This window comes from Dendropsophus ebraccatus, chromosome 4 (genome assembly GCF_027789765.1).
Source record: "Dendropsophus ebraccatus isolate aDenEbr1 chromosome 4, aDenEbr1.pat, whole genome shotgun sequence".
Classification (NCBI taxonomy): Eukaryota; Metazoa; Chordata; class Amphibia; order Anura; family Hylidae; genus Dendropsophus; species Dendropsophus ebraccatus.
The window spans coordinates 26,956,527-26,982,505 of NC_091457.1; the positions used below are offsets into that span (position 1 = coordinate 26,956,527).

At 40.6% G+C, this 25,979-nt stretch overlaps 1 protein-coding gene across 16 annotated transcripts in view; it reads left to right on the plus strand.

Moving 5' to 3' along the window:
• NRXN2 (neurexin 2) overlaps positions 1-25,979 on the plus strand; it is a 609,925-nt gene that overhangs the window by 482,627 nt on the left and 101,319 nt on the right. For all 16 annotated transcript variants that reach the window (XM_069965315.1, XM_069965314.1, XM_069965322.1 and 13 more), the window contains one exon: positions 4,198-4,379. In XM_069965315.1, coding sequence (XP_069821416.1) covers positions 4,198-4,379 — 182 coding nt within the window. The remainder of the gene's footprint in view (positions 1-4,197; positions 4,380-25,979) is intronic.

Genomic DNA, 25,979 nt, shown 5'->3' on the forward strand with positions numbered 1-25,979 from the left:
CTGGTGTCAGAAAGTTATATAGATTTGTAAATTACTTCTATTAAAAGAATCTTAAATCTTCCAGTACTTATCAGCTTCCGGAAGTGGGACATATGATTCTGTTTAAATGTATGACCTTGACCATTGTGATTTATGCTGTTGAGAAAGACCATGGAGGTCGGAACGCGTGCAGTGTCTTGTAACAAATAAATACTTGAAAGAAGCATTATATACAGCGGATGTTTTTGTTATATTGTCCGCAGGAAGTGGTGTTTTCTTTCCAGTCTGAAAAGCAGGACAGGTCTTCAATGGGGATTTGGTACTGCTTTGGACAGTTCCTGACAGCAGAGAGCCCTGTGTCACACTGTATAGAATATGTTACTTCCTGCAGGACATACAGCAGCTGATAAGTACTGGAAGACATGAGATTTTTTTTTTTTTTATAGAAGTAAAATACAAATCTCAGGCACTTTCTGGCACCAGATGAATTGAAAGAAAAGAAAATTGGTGAACGACCCCTTTAAGGCTGGGTTCACATACTGTAAAGTGAAAATGTGCAAAGTGTTAGTAAAATAGGTGAAAAAGTAGCTGTTTTAAATCTAAAAATGCCGTCAGTGGACACACAAAAAAAAAAATAATTAAATTTCAGCTGTTTTCTAACACAGTGTGTGTGCTTCCAGAGGCTTTAATAGAACGCAGTTATAGATAGAAAAGAGTCAGCTTTTTATACCTCTTTTACAGGTGTGATTTTCTTCACATTTAATAATAATTATTTAGATAGCACTAAACAATATGCTTAAAGGGGTACTCCAGTGGGGAAAAAAAAGAGATTTGTAATTTACTTTTGTAAAAAAAAAAAATCTTAAGCCTTCCAGTACTTATCAGCTGCTGTATGTCCTGCAGGAAGTGGTGTATTCTTTCCAGTCTGAAACATTGGTCTCTGCTTCCACCTCTTTCCGTGTCAGGAACTGTCCAGAGCCGTAGTAAATCCTTATAGAAAACCTCCAATGCCTTCCAGATTGGAAAGAATCCACCACACATGAAAACAGGGGTGTAGGGGTGGTAGTAGTAGTAGTAGTACAGTATGGAACATAATGGACAAGGCAGGAGATGTTCAGTGTGTGGGATAGTAGTAGTACAGTATGGAACATAATGGACAGGGCAGGAGATGTGCGGCTGTGTAGGGCTACTAGTACCGTAGAAGTACAGTATGGAGCATGATGGATAAGGCAGGAGATGTGCATTGAATAGGGATAGTAGTAATAGTAGTAGTACAATATGGAGCACGATGGACAAGGCAGAATGTGCGGCTGTATAGGGTAGTAGTAGTAGTAGTAGTAGCAGCAGTACAGTATAAAACATGATGGAGGTGTAGGGAAGAAGTAGTAGTTGTAGTATAGCATAGAACTCAGATAAGGCAGCAGATATGCGGTTGTGTAGGGGTAGTAGTAATAGTAGTAGTCGTAATAGAGTATAAAACATGGATAAGGCAGGACATGTACCGCTATGTATGGCTAGTAGTAGCAGCAGACAATATTTTGAGAGATTTTACTAAAAATGTCAGATTCACAGAATTTTTGGAAAATTCTCAACAGATCCAATTCGTGCCATATCCATTCACTCATCTCTAGTTATAAACATATATATTATGTATATAAATTACTTCAACTCTATCACAAGCCCGGACCAGGGAAATTAAGTTAGAGACTCCATGATGGTGGAAACCCCAATGTACCAAACGCAGTAAACTGTGACTATTTCGGTATAGAACATAAATATTTATATCTAGATATTAGAATCTTCCTTCTCCCGATAGCTGATATTCATGTCAGGAGGAAGAGAAGTCGTCGCTGGAGAGTTGGTAATTAGATTTGCGGCAGAAGGAATGTTTGTCAGATGATGCTTTATTTCCTGATTTAGTCTCTGCTGGTGGTTGCTAAGACTTCCATTTTAGTAGGATTAAGGATTTAGATGAATTAAGCGAATAGAGTGTCACGAAGTCCTGTATCAGCGTGTAGATGCACAGCAAGCGTATTCAGGCAAAGTGGTAGTTGTAGCTCACAGGATGTTCCACAATGAATAGAGATATAATTTAATTGAGCTTTGTAGGTTCTTGGCTAAATACATTAGAAATAATCCCGATGTATCTCTACCGGGGTGGACATTGAAGAGAATGCAAAAATTGGAACCATACCTGGTACTGGTTCATGGCACTATACCAGTCTTTGTTATCTGCAAACAAAAGAGACTGGACTACCTGGATTACCTGGACTAACCCTCTGCGGAAAATTATAGGGCGTCCTGACACGGGCTTCCTTCCCGATAGAGGTTGTGTGTTGACTTTTCTACCTTTTTACTCCTTCGTAAGCTAGATGCCTCCAAACACTCTGCATGGCGTAAAAGCGTCTCTTAAATGTTCCCGGAATTATTCCTCAAGGCGCATTGATGTAGTGTAAAGAAATACGCTATACTTGTCACTAACAGAGATAACCGCTGTTCTATAAAAAAAAAAAAACACAGGAACAGCGTAAAACAGAACTCGAGGCTTGTTCTATTGTCACCCCAGTGCGTCGTTCATTATTGGCCAATTGTGACCTAATTTGTTCTACTTTATAGAGGCCACCTCAGGAAATCCTGATTGGGGAAACGTAATCGTTTCTCTCCCGTTATGACTCATGAATGCTCCTTATAATTGTTCCACTGATTCAGCTTTTAAGATCAACCTTTGTTAAAAAAAAAAAAAAAAAATCTTACAAATTAGAAGCATAAAAGGCAACCCTGTATTGTTATGTCACTTTTTTTGAAGGCATTTATGTTGAGTGGGTAATAGTATAATGTTCGTATTGGAACAGCATGCGTTCATGAAGTTTATACAAAGGCAATGTGATTCCCGGTTTTAGATGAATGCGGTGTAAGGAATGACTGATAAGTTTACTCAAGAAGGGAAACCTCGTATACCGTTATAAATGGCTAGCGTCCTGCCTACTATGCGCCTCAGTGGCCATGAAGGCTCTTATTTAAGGTCACATCCTTTTGGCAGAAACACATTATCTAACTTGGTACGGTGATTTGAGTAAACTTCATGCAGTGCTGATACCTTATTTCTTAGTGTATAAAAATTCCGGACCTTGGATCTGGTGTCTATAGGTTTATAAGAATGGGCGCTTTATAGCTCCTTTATAGATCGAGAAAACGATCCTTTACTTCAGCGATCAGAGGTCTTCAAACTTTTGTACAATGCGTTTAACTCCAAAAAGGTGGAGAAAAAAATACTTAAAAAATGGCCTTTTGCCGAAATGTGGCTCCCATATTGGCAACATACCTATGCTAACCTTTGATCGGTGCCAATTAGAATGATATAATAGTCTCACATTTCTTACATAGTTACTATGTGACCAAAGACCCTGGGGCGGGGGGGGGGGGGGGGGCACGGAGAGCTACAGCAGCAGATCGTTGCCATCTTTGTCTTTCGTCTTTCAACATGTTGAAAGACGTTAAAAGACAACGATCAGCCGACATCATGCATGTCGGCTGATTGTTGCCTTTTATTACACAAAGCGATTATCAGCTGTAATGGCCGACAATCGGCCAAATATGGCCCATAATTGCTTTGTGTAACAGGGCTTTAAGAAATATGAGACTAGTGTATCATTCAGATTGGCACCAATCAAGAGTTAGAATGGATACATTGCCAGTATCGGTGTCAAATTAGAGATAGTATGTACTGTATGGTCTATGGCTAGCCAAATAGCTAGGGGTCAAGGCTAGCCACATAGCTAGGGGGTCATGTCACTTCTGAACCACTCGTTTTGGACCACTGCTTTTTTAATCACTTTTGAATCTTTTATGGTTTTAAACATTCTTATTAAACCCGTGTTTCATATTTGTAAATTTTAAATATGTGTTATGTTATTCTTCTTACCTTTTAGACTGTTTGCTTTCACCTTTTATATTTTTATTGTTATCATCCCTAGCTCTAAGTTCACACACATTACAGATGAAGCTTCTAGTTCTTATCTCTGAGAAGGTTAATGCAGGATATTACACAATGTAATTGCTAAACACTGTGAAGCCGACGTATGGTTTCTGTTTTATGAATTTATTAGCTTGGAATTGCACGTTGTATTATTTTTAACAGGATGATAATTCATGCAAAAGCTCGTTTCTTCTCGGCTCGGTAATGGATGTACTCTCAGCTTCTATCCTCTTCTCTTTTAGCTGGAACCACATATATATTTGGAAAAGGGGGAGCGCTCATCACATACACCTGGCCGCCAAATGATCGGCCAAGTACAAGAGCTGATCGGCTTGCAGTTGGCTTCACCACACAACAGAAGGATGCAGTCTTACTTCGAGTGGACAGTGCTTCTGGTTTGGGAGACTACTTGCAGCTTCACATAGTAAGAAAACTTTTTTTTTTATTTTTTTATTTTGATACTATCAATGCCTTGTATATTTATACTATTACAGTATTTTACTGCTATTTTATAGATAAAGTTGTCAGCCAAATACTTTTAAAGAGAACCCGTCACCCAACGTGGCATGGGCAGAGACCGGCCGACCCCCCACTAGAGACTTTCATACTTACCCCGTGCACGAAGTCCCGCTCCTGGAGCTGCTCCCATTGCAGAGATATCACCATCGGAAGCCCGACATGTGCACATCAGAGATAAGTCCAGTCTCATAGAGAATGACGGCTCCATTCATTCTCTATAAGCGTCAGACTCATCTCTGATGAACACGCGCTGGGCTTCCGACGGCTTCTCGGCAATGGGAGCGGCACCAGGAGTGGGACTTTGTGCACGGAGTAAGTATAAGAGTCTCTAAAGGGGGGTCGGCCGGGCTCTGCCAGGTACCCTTTAAAGATGACCACTATCTAACCTGACCTTTGTATAAAGGATCAGACAGTTAATGTATAACATGCCTGATCCTTCTCTTCCTTGAAATCATCTGTCAGGAGGCTTTCATATACTTTCTGTCAAGCAAATACCAGGAGGCCCTCATACACATTAGGTAGATGATTGGCAAAAATCAGACAACTTTTTTGTAATGTATATGGTGGTTTTTAGTGTGGTTGAAAAGACACATGTCTCTCAAGTTCATCCAGGAGTGGGGAGAAGATGTGGATGGAGAGGTAACGTTAGATTTTCGTTTAATCCAGCATAAAGTAAAAAATGTAACGGGTGACGGGTGTTTTACACATCCTTTTTGTGTGGTGTTTTTCAGGCCTCCAAAAAAAAAAAAGAAGAGAAAAACTGCCACTGCATTTTTCCAAGCATTTGTGATTTTTGTGGCATTTTTTCCCGGCATTTTTAACTTTGTGTGAATAATCCTTTTTGTCGTTTAGGCGTTTTTGTGTGCTTAACTTTTTTGTCCTTTGCCATTACATGACCTAGTTGCAGGACCACAAAAGGTGACAAAAACCCCATACTCACAGCAATGGCATTTTTGAGACAACCAGAACAATTCCATAGAAGTCTATGGTAGAAAAAGAAAACACATTCTTAGCATGCTGCATTTGGAAAAAGATCCTCAAAATGCCAGAAAAAAAAGGGGAAAGGTGCCACATTAAAAAAAAACACCATGGGGGAGATTTATCAAACTGGTGGAAAGTAGAAGTAGCTCAGTGACTCTAGCAACCAATCAGATTCCACCTTTCATTCCTCACAGATTCTTTGGAAAATGAAAGGTGGAATCTGATTGGTTGCTAGGGGCAACTGAGCTAGTTCTACTTTACACCATGTTTAATAAATCTCCCTCCATATGTGTAAGGCAGATCATAAACTTCCATTAACCTCCAGCTAACATCTGGAGTTTTTGCAAAAAAAAAAAAAACACACTGTGGCGTTTTTCCAAGATTTTAAGTGAGTGTGAGCCAGCTTTCTTGTCTTCACTTGGGTGTGGTTTTCCAGCTTTGTTCCTTAGAAGTGAGTGGCATCAAATTGTAATACCACACAGAGCCTGAGAGCAGGTGTGGCCCTGTTTTTGGAAGAAAGCAGACATGTTTTTCTAATCATGGAAAACTAGAGAGGAAGGAAACGATTCCTATTGTTCGGCATTTGAATATTGTGGCTAAAGAAGTTGTATGCAGCCCTATGAAGTCTGTGCAAACATGGATACAGCCTATGGCTAAAGTTGCGCTCATCTCTATGGATAATCCCTTTATGAGATCCAGAAACATACACAACTATACTCCTGCTTTGTTCAGACTTCTCCGTAAACATAAACCTTGGATTGGTTGAACATACATGAGTGTAACGCAGGATAAATAAACCAATGCCAGATACCGTCTCACATTTACGTATTGCCAACCAATGCAATGAGATCCAGTTAAACCACTAACTTTATCCAGCTTTCCACCAGTCTCATTCATGATTAGAGATGAGCAAACCTCAAGCATCCGAACCCGAACTTTCGGCATTTGATTAGCGGTGGCTGCTGAAGTTGCATATAGCCATAAGTCTATGTGGAAAACATGGATATAGTCATTGGCTGTATCCATGTTTTCCAGACAACCTTAGGGCTTTATCCAAGTTCAGCAGCCCCAGCTAATCAAATGCCGATCGTTCAGGTTTAGATGGACTCGAACCCGAAACCGGTTCGCTCATCTCTGTTCATGATGTCTTCCACCAATAAGTGCCGTATTAATAACAAAAGGCCCGATTGGCTTAGTTCTACAATAAATGAAGTTCTCCTTTTATTCTACAAGTGGTGCATTTGTGGCCAATATAGTAAGAGAGCTGGATCCGGTGTATAGTTGAAGTGCGGGATTGAATCACACTCATTGCTTCACTCCTTAATGAATCACCCCCTAAGTGTTTATGTAAATGCTGCAATAATTGCCTTATTAACTTGAAATACAGTGCTATGTAATAAGCAGTTGGGATAGGGCGATGAATCATAGGACAAGTCATTTTTTTATCTTTTTTTTACTATTTTCATAATAAATAAAAATAAATGTGAATTCTGCCATCTAGATAGCGAATTAGCTTTACATATTAACAATGAAAGATCATTTTGTGGATTTTCTGGCAGGATAAGAGGAACCTGCCTTTCTGAGAAGTACAGAAAAATACAAACATTTTTGCCTCAGAGCAAGTAAGGGGGTGTGGGTGCCAAGATGTCAGTACTTGTGAGGATGTGAAAGTTTACATTGCCATTGGCAGAAGAAGATCGTCCCCTGTTAAATTTAGCTTAAGTGGATGAATGCACCGAGTGTTCTGCAACCATCCAACCAAAAAAAAAAAAAAATTAAATTTTTTTAGATGAGCATTTAAAGGTGATGAAAAGGTAGTGAATGTCTTCTGAGAATAGGGATTAGAACAGTAAATCATACATTCTCAGGTGTTTAACAGAGTCCAGAACCAGTCACAAGTTTCACGACATGAAAGTCATGAAAACGGTGAAGGAACACACATGGAATAAGGTAGCAAACAAAAAAGTATACAAATCGATATGTTTTAGATTCTGCAACATGATGGTTTTGATAACTTTGCATTCAGCGTTCTCTCAGTCAATTTTGTTAGGTAGTCACTTGGAATGGTTTTCTAGCAGACCCAGAGGTGCTGAGCACCTTTTGGCTGTTTTTCCTTCTAAGGGTAGGTTCACACTACGGAATCTGCGCGGAAAAGTTCAGGTGGACTCCGGCGCTTGTACCCACTCGCGGCAGCACGCTTCTCCGCCGGCTCCATAGACACCATTCTATGGCCGGGCTGATACCGCCGTCCGGCCGAAAGAATTGACTTGTCAATTCTTTTGGTGGGCAACAAGATTGGCCCGGCCATAGAATGGTGTCTATGGAGCCAGCGGAGAGGTGCACCGCCGCGAGCGAGTTCAAGCAACAGAATCCGCCAGAACTTGTCTGCACAGATTCCGTAGTGTGAACCCACCCTAAGATAGGAAACACATCACTGATCTCAGGGAGACCAGCCAAAGATAACACTGCCGGCTACAGCACTCATTACAGTGAAATCCTAGGTGCATTGCTCTCTGGGATATATGAATATGCAAAAAAGAACATGTGGAGCCTCATTTAAGAGTCTCTTCTAAGATGGGTTTTGGATTGGTGATTGTAATGGCCATGTTAACTGATGTAGCACTTTATCGCTTACTTTCTTGGTCAAATAGCTCTTACATAGGCTGAATTTTTCTTTGCACGCATTGTCCTTTGAAATAAAAACAAAAATGGCTCCACTAAGCCCAAACTAGGTGGGGTTAAATTTTGAAGAAGTCACCAACAGCGTCACCAGCAAAGCTCCCATACTCTATTTCATCTTCTCCTCCATGTTTCATGATCGGAACCACATGGGAAACTATCCAATCACCTTTTCTGTGTCTGAAAAATATATAGTGGTTGAATCTCAAATTTTGGATAGTAAGACCAAATTTCTACTGGCTTAATTTCACTTTTTTTTTTTTTTTTTGCGGGGGGGGGGGGGGGGGCAAACAATTGTCATCTTTTTTGTTGTTCTTTTGTGTAAAGAATTTATGTGGACTTTAACCTGAAGTGCTAGTAATTTGATATTTCTGAGTAGTGTTGATCAGAGAGGCTGACAGTTCGGCCTTTTCCGCTCAACACTATTTCTCTTGTCTTGTAACTCTACTGAACTTATTCTCCACAGCAGGGATGAATCTTAGAGGGATATTTATTAAGGTTATACCACTGGTGTATGCCAGGGGGAAGGCATAGATTCTTGCCTTCTTCCTGGCGTATGCCAGCCGTAACCCCTACTCGCCTAATAGATAGGCGGTGGAGGGGGCTGGGAAAGAGTGGAGGCGTTGTCTCCTACCAGACCTAATATATTAAGGTTTATGCCTGGAAATGGGCATAAACCATGCAAAAATCGACACCTTCGAGTATGCCAGTCTTGATAAATGTCCCCGTTATTCTTCCATCCTCATGAGAGTCAGTTTCATTATATTGTTTAAAGGTTTTCATTCCTGCACTTGAGGATACCTGGAAAGTTTCCGTATTGACTGATCATTATGTCTTTAAGTAAGGCTCTTAGTTGATTGTTTATTGCCATGACTTGGATTCGAACAGTATGGCTAAACACTGTATGGATCTGCGTACCAATCCTACTTCTGTAAAACCCAACTGATGGTCTCAAGCACATTATCAAGGCAAGAAATTCCACAAACTACCACTTGACATGCTATACCTGTTCATTGAAAACCATTCCAGGTGACTACTTCATGAAACTGATTTAGAGAATGCCAAGATTGTGCAAAGCTATCTTCAAAGCAAAAGGGGGCTAGTTGGGTTAAAACGAATGTACCACTTCGCGTATTGAAAAAAAAAAGTATACTACCTCGTCTGCACCAAAACATAGATTACAGTGACACACGCATCTTTAAAACCGCTGCCTGATTCCCCCATCTGTACCAGTTTCTCAAACTGCAATTCGACCCACTTTATACACTGGAGATGGACCCAGCGCCCCAGTTTACTGATATCCCCTCCTTGGCGCGGCCAGACTTGATTCTGAAGGAGGGGGAGGGGATATAGGTGCACTTGGGGCATTGGGCCTGCCTCCAGTGCATAAAGCGGGCCGAATTGCAGATTGAATAACTGTCACAGATGGTGGGAACCAGGCGGCGGTTAGAAAAATGGATTGCGCCACCGGTATCTACATGCCGGGGCCGACCAAGTAGTATGAAGAAATGTTATTGGTAAGGGAAGTGGTACATTTGCTTTAAAGAATGTAAAATATAAAACCTATTCTGGTTTAACAATATTTTCTGTTGATGCCGTGTGCCTTCATTGTTTCCATGACTTCAATATAAAAAGGAAAAAAAAGGCAGGAATAGAAAAAGCGTGTCCAGACGTTTCACATGCTTTTGTAAAGTATCATAAATCTCTAACCGTGGAATCGTTTCACGAAAAGCCTCTTCGTCCAGTCTCCACCACGCCTGTTATGAGGCTATGGTGAGTGCTGCACTGACAACAAAACGCAATAGCAATTCACTGACCTTTTTCTCTCACCAGGAATTGTTTCTATATTCTTAAAGTATGTACTTTTACCTTATGCACTGGGAAGGCAACCAATGTATATAGTAAATGCATCCATAGGCTGCCCATTAGAGGTCAGAAGGCTGTCATACTGGCCTCCCCTAGGGTGGCATATGATGGAGTCTCTAATTATTTCCTGTATGGAATAGCTCAACAGGCTGCACTAGTCCATAAAGAGGCATCCAATAAAAAAATGTGTTTGTTGAACGTTTTACGTGACATACTGTTACAGTAGATCCAGAAAAATTGCCTTAGTTTATATTATGGAACCAAAGAAATCCATTTACAGCTTCCACAAGGCTGCTTTCGCAAAGCCTTCGAATTTTAAAAGTTTTAAAAATATCCTATTCCTTGAAAGGTTACTGGGACTGAACCATTGTCTTTAAACTGACACTGTCACCCCCTTTTTGCAATCTGACTTCTCTACACAATGTGTAAATTTAGCAGTTTTCATACCTTATTTTATATCATACGTCTATCGTATGTACGTCTAAATATCACCTGTTTGAATAGTCGGTGAGGGGTGAAGTTTATGTGCCTATGACCTCCTAGAGGGGCAGGACCAACAGTGGCACAGTGGGTGGGGCTAATTGGCGCTAATGCCGTGAAATCCCGCTCACTTAGCACAATCTGCAGTTGATAAAAGATCACTTTTTACAAGCACCATGACATATGATATAATATAAGGTACGAAAACCGCTAAATTTACCCATTACAACTGTGTAGAGAAGTCATAATGCAAAAAGGGGTGACAGTGTCACTTTAAATAAATGTAAAATTAAATGTAAAATTTGTGATTGGCCAGCCAATATGTGTTCATATGTTTTTTTCACCTCATGTTCAGGTGTTGAGGTTCTTCACCATTACAAGTGATGACATATCGTTGGAGATCTGACATCTTTAATTTCTATTTAGCCCCTTCCCATCAGCAATATGGCTGTACCACTACCGATGCCCCGTGCAGTAGGAATGTATATATCTGCTCCTGGTGTAGAGGGGTTTTGAAAAGTGATGTCACTATCAGCCTATGTCACCATCTCCATGTGATATACACAGATTCATATATCTTTATAGAAATATTTAGGGAGAATAAGGTGTAATTATAGCATACTGTCTGATGCTGAATGATGCCACAGAAAGAGCAGACAGGGAGTACATGCAGCAGGTGTTGGTCAGGGAACTTGCAGAATGGACAGCTGAGAGAAGCAATGCATTCTGGGAATTATAGTATGGTTTCAGAATAGGTCAGACAGGAGAGTAATGCTATATGCTTCTCATGTAGCATGTATTAAGGGGGGAGGATGCCTCTTGGCAGTAATAATTTACAGGCTGTGCACTGTATTCATATCCTTTGTCTAATAATATATTTAGTTTTAAAAAAAATCATCCGCCATTCAGCGTGAAATTTTGTTGGACACGCCAACCTTCAAATCACTGGGAAAACCAAGAGCTCTTCTGAAAATTATATCTTTGAGGGAAACATTGATCTTGAATGAACTTTCACTCTAGTTGTCAAGGGAACGGGAGGAAAGACATAAGTCAAGATGAAGCTCCACATGATCACACATGCATCCAGACAGAAAGACTTATGGAAATGGCAGAAGAATATGGTAATGTTTGCCCTCTGAAGAGTGGATACGGTATTTATGTCTGTTAAGCCCTTCAGGCCATGCGTTCAGCATGAGTATCTGTATTCAGGGACCATTCTCCAGGAAAGTGTAATGATCTACCAGTGTCCCAACTCCTATGGACATGGCTTTGCCTTAGGTTGGTTGCCTTTACTGCACTGTATCCTTTATATCCATGAGGTGGGAATGATCCAGAACTCTACAATCAATCCCATTTCTCTGAGGTGAAAATTTTCACTTTCATTGGTCTGTGAAATTCTCTATATGAGTGTCCAACTTGCCCAGGAAATATAAGTCATGACTAGAGACGAGCAAAGTTCCAAAAATTCATATTAGATGCAGTAAGTCGTAATTGAAATCAGAAGTGCCCTATTTTCCTGTAGTAGTAGTTGTAGTACAGTATAAAACATGATGGAGAGGGTAGGAGATGTGCAGCCGTGTAGGGCAGGGCAGTTTCTAGGTTACAAAATTTTGGCAACAGGGTGAATCTTGATAAAAGCCAGTAGCTATAAAGTCAGTAGGTATGTGGGTTGCCACCTGTATGTAGGATCCCCTGCTGTGCTCCCATATAATATTAATAATGCTTCCTACTGTGCCCCATATAGTAATAATGTCCTTGCTGTCCCCCATATAATAATAATGTCCCTGCTGTGCCTCCATATAGTAATAATGTCTCCTGATGTGTCCCTATAGTAATAATGTTCCCCTGTGCTGTGTCTCCATAGTAATAATGTCCTTCTGTGCTATGCCAGGGCTAGTCAAGCAATTTTTATGTATTCTTGGTTATTAGTTTATTTAATTCTGCCAGGTGGTTTTGCCAGGACATCCAGGTGGTAAATTAATATATGTAAGTTCATTGTTTTCTGCTTGGTTTTTGTTACCCAGGTCTATTTTGTTATTTTTGTTTTTAAAAATTAGTATTATAGTTGATTTATGTATACATTAAAATATTTCTGCTGATTTGTAAAAAATTATATATATCACAAAAAAAAAAAATGAATAGAGCAGCAGTTCAATGAGAAGTACAACTGTGTAGGACCAGTAAGAGAATCCACCATTTTGACAGAATTTTCCGGAACTAATCTCAGAGATCTCTTAGATTTGTCAAATAGACAAGCCTTCAGGAAATTCAGATTGAATTCAGTTTGTGCCAAATCAGTTTGCTCATCTCTAGTTGTGCCACATGGACTAGTTACCATATAGAAGTAGATATATCCAAAAGCCTAATTGTTTCTTGGAATAACCTGTCTGGCCAATCTCAGGAATAGGAGCTCCTGGAAGGACCTCGTATTGTATGTCAATCGATAGAATTATGGATCAGAGCTTAGCTCTTACACTATTGTACTTTTTAGCACAGAGATACTAGTCTACCATATGTGAAAATGACAATACATATAAAAGTAGAGCTTGTTATTATAATTCTATAAATGTATGCTAATGTTTCTGGGGGTTCTCACAACTTAAGATAATTGACGTCAAATAGTGATCCCAAGGGCCGGGCTTCCTGTTAGCATTGCTGTCAGTCTTTTCCCAACCAGAAATTCTCACTTCTTTCAAACAACAAATTACATTAAGCTGTTCGACAAATGTAGATAAACAAGCGGTTTAGTATTATTTTCAATGTCACCAGTCTGATAGCTGAAGTGTCAGGTTCGGAGTTCTTTGTACATTATCACAGCGGCATGGTATCCGACTCATCTTTCATCAGAGAAACAAGTCAGATATTGAAATACCCATTTGCCTGAGAAGTACAACTATCTCTCCAACGTGACGATTAGAATTTTTTGAAGTTTGCGTATCGTGTCCGTAACAGAAACAATTGATTTTGTTCCAAACGATCATTTTACCATTCGCTAAAATGTTAACGTGAAAAAACATAGTGTCGCACTCAAGTCAGGGCTGCAGGAGATCTTCCTTTGTCTGTCACTTCAATGACAGTTATTTTGTCGGAGACGTAGAAGTAAACTGATAAACAAGTTGCACACGTCTACTCTTCAGATTTGATTGATGCATAGTCTGCAGCCCTGTAGTTATTAAAAATACAGCAGAAAGTAATATGTCAAATGACAATTAAGACATGATCCAGACAGTGAGGAACCTCAAGCTGTTAAATACTGGTAACACGGAGCATGTCGAGAACAAATCGGCAGAAAAGAAGTTGTATATCATTGAGTCATGTTGTTGCCAACAATGCTAACTGCTAGAACCGTGGTGGAAAAATCAGTAAAAAGGGAAAGGTATTGTGACGTATAGAAGGGCGCATAGACATAAAAAAGTATTAATCACTGCCTACTTAAAAATTGAAAGTTTTCATCCTTGTGCTTAGGGTTTCAGTATAATCTGATAAATCTGATTACTAAAGTTATCCTCTATCCTCTATTATGAGAATTGAGGGGAATTGTACCCCTGCATGAACAAAGTGCAGACCTCAGCAATATTTGAATATTTCAAAAAGAATGGAGCACTGGCTAAGCATGTGTGGTGCCCCTGGTTCTTTCAGGAGAACAATTTTCTCAAGTTCTCAGAATCTGTGTTGGTCCTGGTTGTTAGACCCCATAGAATGAGCTTTGGATAGGGGTTAACTTTATGAGGTGGATATATCCTTTTAAAAGGAAACTGACAGCACGGATATGCATATTTCCGTGCGTCTAGTTTCCAGTAGAAAAACATCTAGATTCACCACACCAGAGTCCACTAACCTTTTGTTGTTGCACACTGAGTAGGTGCAAAACTACTGTAGGTATGAAGAATAATAATCAAAAATTGTGCCATCTCCTCCAGCTAGCTGTCCTTGCCAATGTCCTTGCGAAAAATCGTTATACCGTCTGAATTTAAATGATAATTGTTCTGTGTAATTGCAGGCAACGATCGAAAAATCGTTCATATGTCGTTGATCGTTGATTTAGATCTGAACCTATAATTATCATTAACGGTTTGCTAATCGTTCGCTAACCATTCGCTGTAATTCCACATTCGTACGCTCAAGTTCCGCATTTGTTCACTAATCGTTCAGTGTAATTGCGCATTGTTCATTGTTTTGCTGGGATCAGATGGAGTAAACAATAATAGTTACAATTGCAGTAATGATTGTAGTAACGATCATAACCAAAGACTATACGATGATAATATGGTGAACGATTTAAGGTTAACGATAAACAATCTCATTTGCCATCGGTTATCATTAGTCGTTAATCGTTAAAAATCCCTCCGTGTAATAGTACCCTAAGATGACCCAATAGATACACATATCCAACAGCTAGGACTTGGTGGAAACTGAAGTATACACGCACCTCAGTAAGTCCAATACAATATCAGGCTAAATGCCCAATTAATATGGCTGATACGACAATTCAAGACCCCCTAACAACAAAGAAAGTATAAGTAACAGGACATTTGTCTTTGAGAAATGAATAACAGAACCATCTACCGTCTGTATTTAATTGTCCTGTCCTTAAAACTAGCAAAAAAAAAAAAAAAAATAGCATTACTGTGTAAGTCAACATATAGAATTCTTGTATGAATATTGATTTAATTTTATGACCACTTAGGTTCAAGAGGAATGTCAGGAGATACATTTTTCCTTGTTATCGAGTCTAATTTACAGGGGGGAAACAAGCTTCTAGAGTTACCCTTACTGTGTCTTATTTTAACCTTACTAGCTATGTACAGTAATACCTCCTACGTCCATGTGGAAGAATAGCAAATATATAAGAATAGGTTTGTCTTGACGCTACAGATATAAGGCGCCATATTCAGTGTGAATTTCTACTAGGCAAGAAGCTTAAAGAACAGTTTCTCTCCTTAATAGTTTTCCATGTCCCAACCGCGGGTCATGGGTTCACATGGAGTAGACCCATAAAGCAAAGGGCGGACATATCTCCCCCATGTTTAGAGCGGACATGTGCTATCAGTTTTGTGCATCCCTTACCAATATGTATAGATCGTATATGCTCGGCAAAATGTTGATTCATAGGCCTTATAATTTTGTTGATATAGTAATATCCACAGCTACAAATCACGGTATAAACCGCATACGGGGTGCGACAAGTTATTAAACTCTTCATATATATAAGGACAGCATAGTTGGTGAGTCCCCAGTGCAATGGCAAATATGTCCAGCCCGAGGGCTGGTGGTGTTGGGGCGGGGGGGGGGGGGGGCAATGTTAAGTTAATTGCCTATTCATTGACCAAATGCTCAAAGTTAAGCACCTAGATGCTGCAGTATATAGCACCTCACCTAGGGGGTTAAAAGTCCTCACCTAGCAGATCACCTAGGTGGTTAAAAGTCCTGTTTTAGGATCTTCTGGGGGACAGTAGGCTTTCCAAAAACTCCCCAAAACATTTTTAGGGTGGAAATTGAGGGACTTTTGAAGACTTATATGGCTGACATGTTAGGACTGAGTGAGATGAGGTGAGCAGAAGGGGTGGTGATAAAAGGACATGGGCTGGACCTACCTGGGTATTTGCCATGCTTGGGTATGCCCCTAGACATTTGATTCTGATTTGGATAAAAAGCTTATATATCAGCACAGGAAAGTAGTATAATATAAGAAGGTATGCCTGGAATTATGATGAAAAGCCCAATCTAACCACAGGCTTATTTATATCTCCGGTGACTGATCCACTTTACAAGCCATATGGCTGCGTGGCCGGTGGAAAAATGATTTATGGCCCTGAGAAGACGAGGTTAAATACAAAAAGCAAAAATGAAAATTGACCGCCCCATAAAGGGGTTAAATGACGTTAAAACAATTACGAGGTATTCAGAGAAATCAAATTACAGCTACAGTCCCCAAGATTGCCTTCAACTCCCTGTATTCCTTTGGACTGCAGCTATAGCTTGATTAAAATCAATCAGTACTGATACAATTGAAAGTCTCCATGTAGCTGAGGCCTAAGGCTGGTTTCACATGAACGTAATCTGAGTGCATTTTGCGTCTGTACGGCCTGGCCCGATCATGGATCTAATGACCCAAACTGTCAGCATTATAGTGATCTATCATAGTGATCTATGATGCTGGCAGTTCAGATCATTAGACCCCATGGTCGTCTGGGACTTGAAAAAAAAAGTGCCTATATTCTGCTCATGGAAAACCAATCTAAAGCTAGCCCTCATTGTATAGTACATAAACGTACTAACATAGTCATGTATTGCAAGAATCCATATGATTCTTATGTAAACGGTTACTAATTAGGCGTAATATTAGCAAAGTACCTAATGCAACTACTGCGAACTGAGTTAAAAGGTATTTTCAACTCCAACGTCAGTGCCTGTCAGTGATTCCTCCTTCATGAAATGGGGAGAAAATTGTTTGTAATTAAAGTAAATAGAGATGAGTGAAGCAGCGGGAAATTCGACTCGTGAGTTTCGCAAATTTTCGGTCAAACTCGTTAACATTTGCGAATTGAATCTTAACATATTTCATTAAAACAGCCAAAACTTTAGTAGCTTCAGTACTGGGACTATTACAGAAGGGAGAATTTGTTAAAGCATGTTGTAAAAATGTCAAAAATCGGAATATCGCAATTTAAACAAAGTTTCAATTTCAGTCAGTCATCCAATTTCCCCCATTCCTCTCCTCTCTGTCCCTATATAGCTCTGTTAGTCTCTCCCTGCTCTGCTCCAACTGCCTCCTGCCATCCTGCTCTCTCCTCCACACACAGCCAACTGGCCACCTACGTTACCGAACCTCCTTATATAGAGGGGGAGGGGCTGACATCACAGAGGGGCCTGCAGCTGATTGGACAGGCGCTAGGGATTATGGTTTATACCTTTCTCCCGCCCAGTGACGCTCCAGACAGCACTTGCGGACGCAAATTTTTTCGCCAGATTTGCTTCACCCATCTCTACCAGGAAAGCTAAAGGTATACTGGTCTATATAGAGATATAACCAATAAGAAGAGGGAGCTCTAGTAAGACCACATCTGGAATGTTTTGTCCAGTTCTGGAGACCTCAGAAACATAAATCCTATCGGGAAGACCTAAAGATCGAAATCTGTATAGTCTGAAGGAAAGAAGGGAAAGGGGTGACATGATTGAAGCCTTTAACTATATTATAGGCCTTATTACAATTGAGGTTGAGGGAAGATCAAAAACACAAGAAAATATTACTTTACTGAAAGAGTAGTAGATACTTGAAACAAACGTTCAGCACATGTGGGTGGTAAATCTGCAGTAAGTGAATGTAAACCTACCTGAGATAAATATTTACTCTAAGATAATAATAGAGGGAATATTGTAAGGGCAGGCTAGATGGACCAGGTGTTTTGTTTTTTTCTGCCCATAATCCTCTAAGTTTCTATGTTGCAATGCTTTCCATGCTCTCTGCTGCCTCCTGTGTCCATGTCAGGAACTTTCCACAGCAGGAGATGTTTGCTATGGGGATTTTCTACTGCTCTGGACAGTTTCTGACACGGACAGAGGAGGCAGCAGAGAGCAATGACTAAAAAAATTAAACATGTCTTCCTCTAGGGCATACAGAAGCTGATAAGTAATTGAATGCTTGTGTGTGTGTGTCTTCTCAAATAAAGGACCCTCTCTAACTAGGGTACTCTTTTCCAGTGTCCATAAAAAGAAAAAAAATTTCCATGTCTGACTATAATAATTGTGATGCCGACCAGGCTGAGTTTCCCGATGCTATAAACATGTATCAGTGGTGATCTTAATCGCTCGTTACGGTTTTTCAGTTTGTCGGGATAAAAATGTTGATTCTCCATGATTTTTGGATAATCGTCTGGGAAAAAGACCAATTCGGGTTGGCAGACCTGCTGGAGGATTAATGCTGAAGGTCATGTGGTCGTGCCCGCTTTTATTGTCGCACCGGCCCCATGTGAGTAGCTGCACCGCCACAGATATGCACCAGTCCTATTTAATGGATGGCAGAAATAACAGCATTTTCTTGCGGCCGGTGTGTGAATTATCAGGTGGTTGGCAGCACTGAACTGCATTGAAAGGTCGGAGGTGTATTAGCACTAAAGGCAGAACGAAACAATGCTTCTCAGCGAGGAAATAACTTCACCTGGCGTCTTCTATAAATAGTGCGGTGACCTACTAGAGTAAATGACTATGAGGAGAGAAGTCAGGCAATTTAACATCCCTTCAGCGAGGTAACTATGGAAATGAATATTAAACATAGTGTGCAGAATCTGCTGATGGTAGATATGCTCCGGCCGCCTTTCATGTTTTATAGATGCATGGGAGTGTATTGTCACGTAAAAACATAATGGCAGACTGGAATCGTGCATGACTGGATGTAGCATATTTACCCCACGTAACCGAAATCCGGGAAAAACTCAACTTCACGATAAAAAAGAAAAAATAGAAAAAAAAATCTGAAATCATTTGTAACATGTTAGCTATCGGGGAAACCGCAAGCACAGCCAAGACCTGCACAGATTTTTTTTTCTTCTCCTAAATGTCCTCATACATGTCGAGAGTAACCATGGAAACAAACCATAAAACGGATATATTCCTGAACTGCTCTCTTTACATACAGGCTGCAAAATATTCGTTCAAAGTTGTTTTTTTTTCTACCTAAATTACATGTAATAAAGCAGATTTTCTCCTTTTTAGATGTTTTTTTTTCCCCTTCAAATAACCCTTGATAATGGATGAATAGTGATGTAATTTTCTTCCTCCTCTTTAATCATATCTATAAAGCATTTCAGGTAAAGTCCCGGTTTGTAAACCTGCCATAGTTTCTAGTTAAAGTGACAGGGACAGCCTCACTAGAAAATAGGTGTTATCGGTAGTGATGAACGATCTTACCGAATGTGTTGGGTTGGTCCGAACTCTAACGCTAGGCATTTGACTCCCGGTGGATGGAGAAGTTGGATGCAGCTCTAGGGAGTCTGGGAAATATTGATACAGTCATAGCCATTTGGACAAACCTGAATGATTGGTAAGTTCACTCATCACTAGTTATGGGGCAAATGTGGGCACGGCCAGGGTGAAATGAAGAAGATAGCAGTAGAGAAGAGAGAAACTCATAAAATTCCTCTCAGTTCAAATTCATTCCCATCTAAATCGATAGCACCCAATTTCTTTAATTACTCGTGTACTCTGAGGTCTCGTAAGGTTATTTAAGTGAATCTGCCACCTTAAAAACACCCACCAATCGGCCAATATTAAATTCCCACACAGAGGATACGAGTCATATCTATGTGTGCATTGAGTGACTTTAATCCAGCGAAATATTTGCACAATTTTCAAATATCTGGAAAAAAATTAAAAAAATTCTTTTTTGTTAAATCGATTCTCTCAGCTCATGAGACATTGAAAATATTGAACTTGTAGACTAAAATAATAAAGAGCCATCACAAGCCTAAGGTTAATGTTTCAATAAGTTGGATAACCCTTTTAAACTTACTTCTTGTGCCCCTAAATTCTGTTTCATGTTTTATGTATTGGCAACAAAATGGAAGAAATGGAAGGGAAGAAAAATCTGATAGTGTTCTAGACTATAGTATAGGTGCAAATCCTTCCTGTATGAATTCGGCCTTACTTTCCATTCCAAAATTTTAGATTTGTGAAAATAAAATAAAAACTGCAGTTCAATTTTTCCAAATTTCAAATGATACACTTGGGGAGAAAGAACCCTTTATGCGATTATCATATCTAGAGATGAGCAAACCAAACCTGTCGAACCCTGGTTCATTTTGAACCAAATTTTTGGCCAATTTCGATCAAAATGGATTTTTAAAACGTGTTTGATGTTTTAGGACAGTGACATGACCATGGGATTGTCCCTAAGCCCTTTTATTACAGTTATTACAGCTGAAAATCTTGCCCTATTGACGGCCACTGCCCCTTAATATAGTGTATCACATTTGTCTAAAGCATGGGAACAACAAAGACCTGCCTCTCCTCAAGGGTAGAAAAGTTTACAAAGACCGGAACCAAACTTCTCTATTAACTGCCACTCGGGGTTTAAAGTTACATAGTTACATAGTTAATACGGTTGAAAAAAGACACATGTCCACCAAGTTCAACCAAGGAGGGGATGGACACAGGGAAGGGGGAGGGGCGATAGGCTCCACACACATGCATCCATACCTCCTTGCTCCAAGAACTCGTCTAGCCCCGCCTTGAAGCCCTCCACTGTCCCTGCCGCGACCAGATCCTGTGGCAGACTGTTCCACAGATTCACAGTTCTCATGGTAAAGAAGGCTTGTCGCCTCCGGAGATTGAACCTTTTTTTCTCCAGGCGGAGGCAGTGCCCTCTTGTCCTTTGAGGGGGTTTTACCTGGAACATCTTTTCCCCATATCTCTTGTAGGGGCCATTTATATATTTAAATAAGTTAATCATATCTCCCCTTAAACGTCTCTTCTCCAGACTAAACAAATGTAATTCTTTTAATCTCTCCTCATAACTAAGATGCTCCATTCCCCTTATTAGTTTAGTTGCCCGTCTTTGTACCCTCTCCAGCTCTAGAACATCCTTGTTATGAATCGGGTTCCAAAACTGGACGGCATACTCCAGATGGGGCCGCACCAAAGCTTTATAAAGCGGTAATATTATATCCCTGTCCCGAGAGTCCATGCCTGTTTTAATGCATGACAATATCCTACTGGCCTTAGAAGCAGCTGACTGACATTGTGTACTGTTCTGTAGTCTATTATCTACAAGTGCACCCAGATCCTTCTCCATCAGCGACTCTCCCAGAGTAACTCCCCCCAGGATATATGATGCATGCGGGTTATTAGTACCCAGGTGCATAACTTTACATTTATCCACATTGAACCTCATTTGCCAAGTGGACGCCCAAACACTCAGTGTGTCTAAGTCATCCTGTAACATCTGCACATCCTCCATAGACTGTACTGTACTACAAAGCTTGGTGTCATCTGCAAAGATAGAAACATTGCTGTTAATTCCATTCTCAATATCATTAATAAACAAGTTAAACAGAAGAGGGCCCAGTACTGACCCTTGGGGTACACCACTTATTACCGGGGACCATTGGGAGTAGGAATCATTGACCACCACTCTTTGGGTACGATTATTAAGCCAGTTTTCAATCCAGTTACACATTAAATTTTCCAAACCGATAGACTTTAACTTACCCATCAGACGTCCATGAGAACTGTGTCAAACGCTTTTGCAAAATCCAGGTACACTATATCCACAACCGCGCCGCCATCCAGGCTTCTACTTACCTCTTCATAGAAACATATTAGGTTGGTTTGACAGCTTCTGTCCTTAGTAAAACCATGCTGGTTATCACTTATAATACTATTAGCCACTACATATTCCTGGATGTAGTCCCTTATAAGCCCCTCAAATAGTTTCCCCACAATGGACGTTAAGCTTACGGGTCTATAGTTACCTGGGGAAGTTCGAGAGCCCTTTTTGAAGATCGGCATTACATTTGCCTTACGCCAGTCCCTCGGCACAATACCAGTAAGCAAAGAATCACGGAATATTTTATACAAGGGTAGTGAAATTACAGAACTGAGTTCCCTAAGAACTCTGGGGTGTAATCCATCAGGCCCTGGAGCTTTGGTTACATTGAGTTTGTTTAATTTATCTTGGACCATATCTATAGTAAACCAGTTCAGTACATTACCTGTGTTAGCAGCACTGGCCCCACCCACCTCAGTACTGGCTCCACCCACCACAGCTCCATCCTCTTTTGTATATACAGAACTGAAGAACCCATTAAGTAACTCAGCTTTCTCCTGATCCCCAGTTATTAATTCCCCGTCACCATTATTTAGGGGTCCTACATGCTCTGACCTTGGTTTTTTTGCATTAATATATTTGAAGAATTTTTTGGGGTATCTTCTGCTTTCTATAGCTACCTGCCTTTCATTGTGAATTTTTGCTGCTTTTATTACATTTTTACAGGTTTTGTTGACTTCTTTGTAATGTTTAAATGCTACAGCTGACCCCTCTGATTTATATTTTTTGAATGCCCCTTTTTTCTCATTTATAGCCCTTCTAACCTCGGTTGTAAGCCATGTGGGATTGCATTTTAACCGTTTATATTTGTTACCCATAGGAATATATTTGGCAGTACAGTTATTTAATGTGGATTTGAAGATTTCCCATTTATTAGCTGTATCCGTATGTGATAGCAGCCGCTCCCAGTCTATGCCCTGAAGTTCTGCCCTTAACCCAGGAAAATTGGCCCTTTTAAAATTAAGAGTTTTTGCCCTCCCAACATGTTGTTCTTTTCTACACTTTAAGCTAAATGTCACTATATTGTGGTCACTATTACCCAGGTGTTCATGGACAGTGACATCCCCAACCAGCTCAGCGTTGTTAGAAATAACCAGATCCAACAAGGCATCACTTCTAGTTGGCTCCTCCACAAACTGGCCCAGAAAATTATCCTGCAGGAGGTTAAGAAATTCCCTCCCCTTTGTGGTTTTAGCTGAACCGTGACCCCAATCTATATCTGGGTAGTTGACGTCCTCCATTACCACTACTGTCCCCTCCCGGGCAGCCCACTCTATTTGTCTATTTAACTGGCCATCTACCTCCTCAGTAATGTTGGGGGGTCTATAGATTACACCAAGAATAATTTTTTCACTCTTTACCTCCTTCTGTAGTTCTACCCATAATGCTTCCACATCATCACAGTCATCGCCCACTATTGCATCTTTTACACTCACTTTAATATCATTTCTGACATACAGACATACTCCTCCCCTTCTGCCCACCCGGTCCCTTCTGAACAACGTAAATCCCTGAATATTGACAGCCCAGTCATGTGAGGAGTCCAGCCATGTCTCAGTCACACCAACCACATCAATGGACTCCTCCAGAACCAAGGCCTCCAGCTCCCCCATCTTGCTGGCTAGACTTCTGGCATTAGTAACCATACACTTTATATTACCATCGAGTTTAACCGCTTCATTATAAGAAATGGGATATATTACTGTGCTGTGGCTACAATCATCCTCACTGTTCATCCGCAACATATGGATCTCCCTATGCACTGCTCTTATCCTCCCCCCACAGGACCCTTCTCCTCCCTCCTCATTGTTCTGTCCCCTCTCTAACCCTATCTGCCACTACATTACATACTACATTGTCCTCCCTCCACATCCCTAGTTTAAAAACCCCTCCACCCCTTCTAGGATTCTCTCCCCCAGCACAGCGGACCCCCTTCCATTAAGGTGCAAATTATCTGCGGAAAACAGATTGTACCCCAATGAAAAGTCAGCCCAGTGCTCTAAAAACCCAAACCCTTCTCCTCTACACCATGACTTGAGCCATGCATTTAACTCCCTAAGCTCCCGCTGTCTTTCCTGCGATGCGCATGGCACAGGCAGTATTCCAGTTTAGTGCCGGAACATCCAGAGTCCACACTTCGCCGCCATTTTAAGGGAGCCTGATGCTTAAATGAGAGACCGTGGCCATACCTTAGTGGGAGGAAAGAGCTCATAAGCATTCAGCATGGTGAGCATAGAGAAGAACTGTGAGGGCTCTCCGGCACAAGCCACACCAGAATACTACAGCCATCTCAAGGCATTTACCTTCCCCTCCAGCTCCTCTACCCTTAGCAGGTTTTGATCCTCCAGTTTGGGAGACTTGATGGAGCAAGCAAAGGCATGGTGTGAAACATTTGAAGTACCCTCTATGAGGTTGACCACTAAAATGACGAGGCCCCCCGAGTCCGGAAGCACCTGTCAATCCGCAATGGCTGTTTGGTGTCTCAAATCTGTACAGCTCCCTCTCGACAATGTATCCCTCCCATAGTGAAGTCCCCAGGGTGGCACAATAAAACAAAGTTAAAAACATATTTAGTATCTTGGCGTCTGTAATGAGGCTGGCAATAAAATCACCACAAGATTCAACCTGCATAGTTACCACAGAAAATCTGTTTTACTCTGCACCTCACCAACATCAACGTGAAAAGACCTCTCTGTCACATCACTTATTCCCCTCATAATCTAGTCTGCCGCGGCTTCCACCTCCAGGTCTTTGCGCTAGGCCCCATTGGGTATAAAAAAGTGCCAATGCCGATGTTGCCTCTTCCAGGTATCTGTTCTAGGCCCCTCTGGGTAAAATAGATTGCCCCTAATGATTCTGCCACTTTGATGTGACCACTGCTCTCCTGGGAGAAAACGTAAGTGTACACCGCTAATCCACCACATCCAGTGCTGTCCTGAAAGAAAGCATCACTTTACAACACTTATCCACCGATACAGTCAATACTGTCTGCTACTGACAGCTTCAATGCTTCATGTGTCACATATTGTAACGGCAGTAGCGGTGGATCCGCTGTATCACCGATAGTGATGGCGTAAGCTGCACCAGGGTGTGAGGTCTAGGGGGCTGTTGTTTTCAGCAGCGCAAGGTGGGCTGAACTTGCTGAGGCAGGTGACCCCACTTCGCTATCTCTGACTTCGCTAACCGATAAGGGTGAGAAACATTGTTACAACTCACAGCAATAACAACTGGGATCTTCAATTATTATTAGAATTTTTCTAAAATACCATTACCGCTTATGTAAATGTATCAAAATCTTTTTTTGAATCTTGATCAGGAAGGAATTTTTTCCTTTTTAGAACAGTTTGCTGAGGTCTTTCTTACCTTCATTTGGATTACTTTGAAGAAACAAATTTCTATAGTGACCTCTACTCCCCCTATCCCCACCCCCCTTTTATCCCTAACCTCAATGTAACTGTCTTCCACTGTATTTGTCAGTATACAATTGTATCTGTTATTATGTAGATTCCTCCGAATCATAGCCGCCAACACTGTCATGCCATAATAATAGACTTCATATATGAATAGCGGCGCAGACACAAACTGATATCTTTTATTCTTTAGACACATGTCTGGAAGTGAAAGCAGTGATTAGTTATTATGGACAACACCACCGGTTTTTCTCTTCACCTATTTTCATATAGGAGGCACAATATGGTTGGAAAATAGCCGAAAGGTATCAACGTCCAATAGCAGCCAATAGGCTACAAGAAAAAGAATTACCCCTTCACCTCCCACTAAATGCATAATTTAGAAACATTAGACAATTGTGATAATATGGCGCCTGATTTATCTCTGTGGCATATTCTGACACAGACATGTTAGTACATATTTTAGTACATTTTATTTAATGAAGTTAGACAACTTAGTATTATAACTTTATTAAAATAAATGTATTTTTCATTACAGGGGCTGTCCATTAAAAATCCTTTTCTTTCAAATCCACTGTTTTCAGAAAGTTATATAGATTTGTAATTTACTTCTATTTAAAAATCTTGTCTTCCCATACTTATCAACTGCTGTATGTCCTGCAGTAAATGGTGTTCTAATGGTGTTTTAAGTCTGACACAGCACTCTCTGTTAACATCTCTGGCTGAGACACGAACTGTCCAGAGCAATAGCAAAACCCCTTAGTAA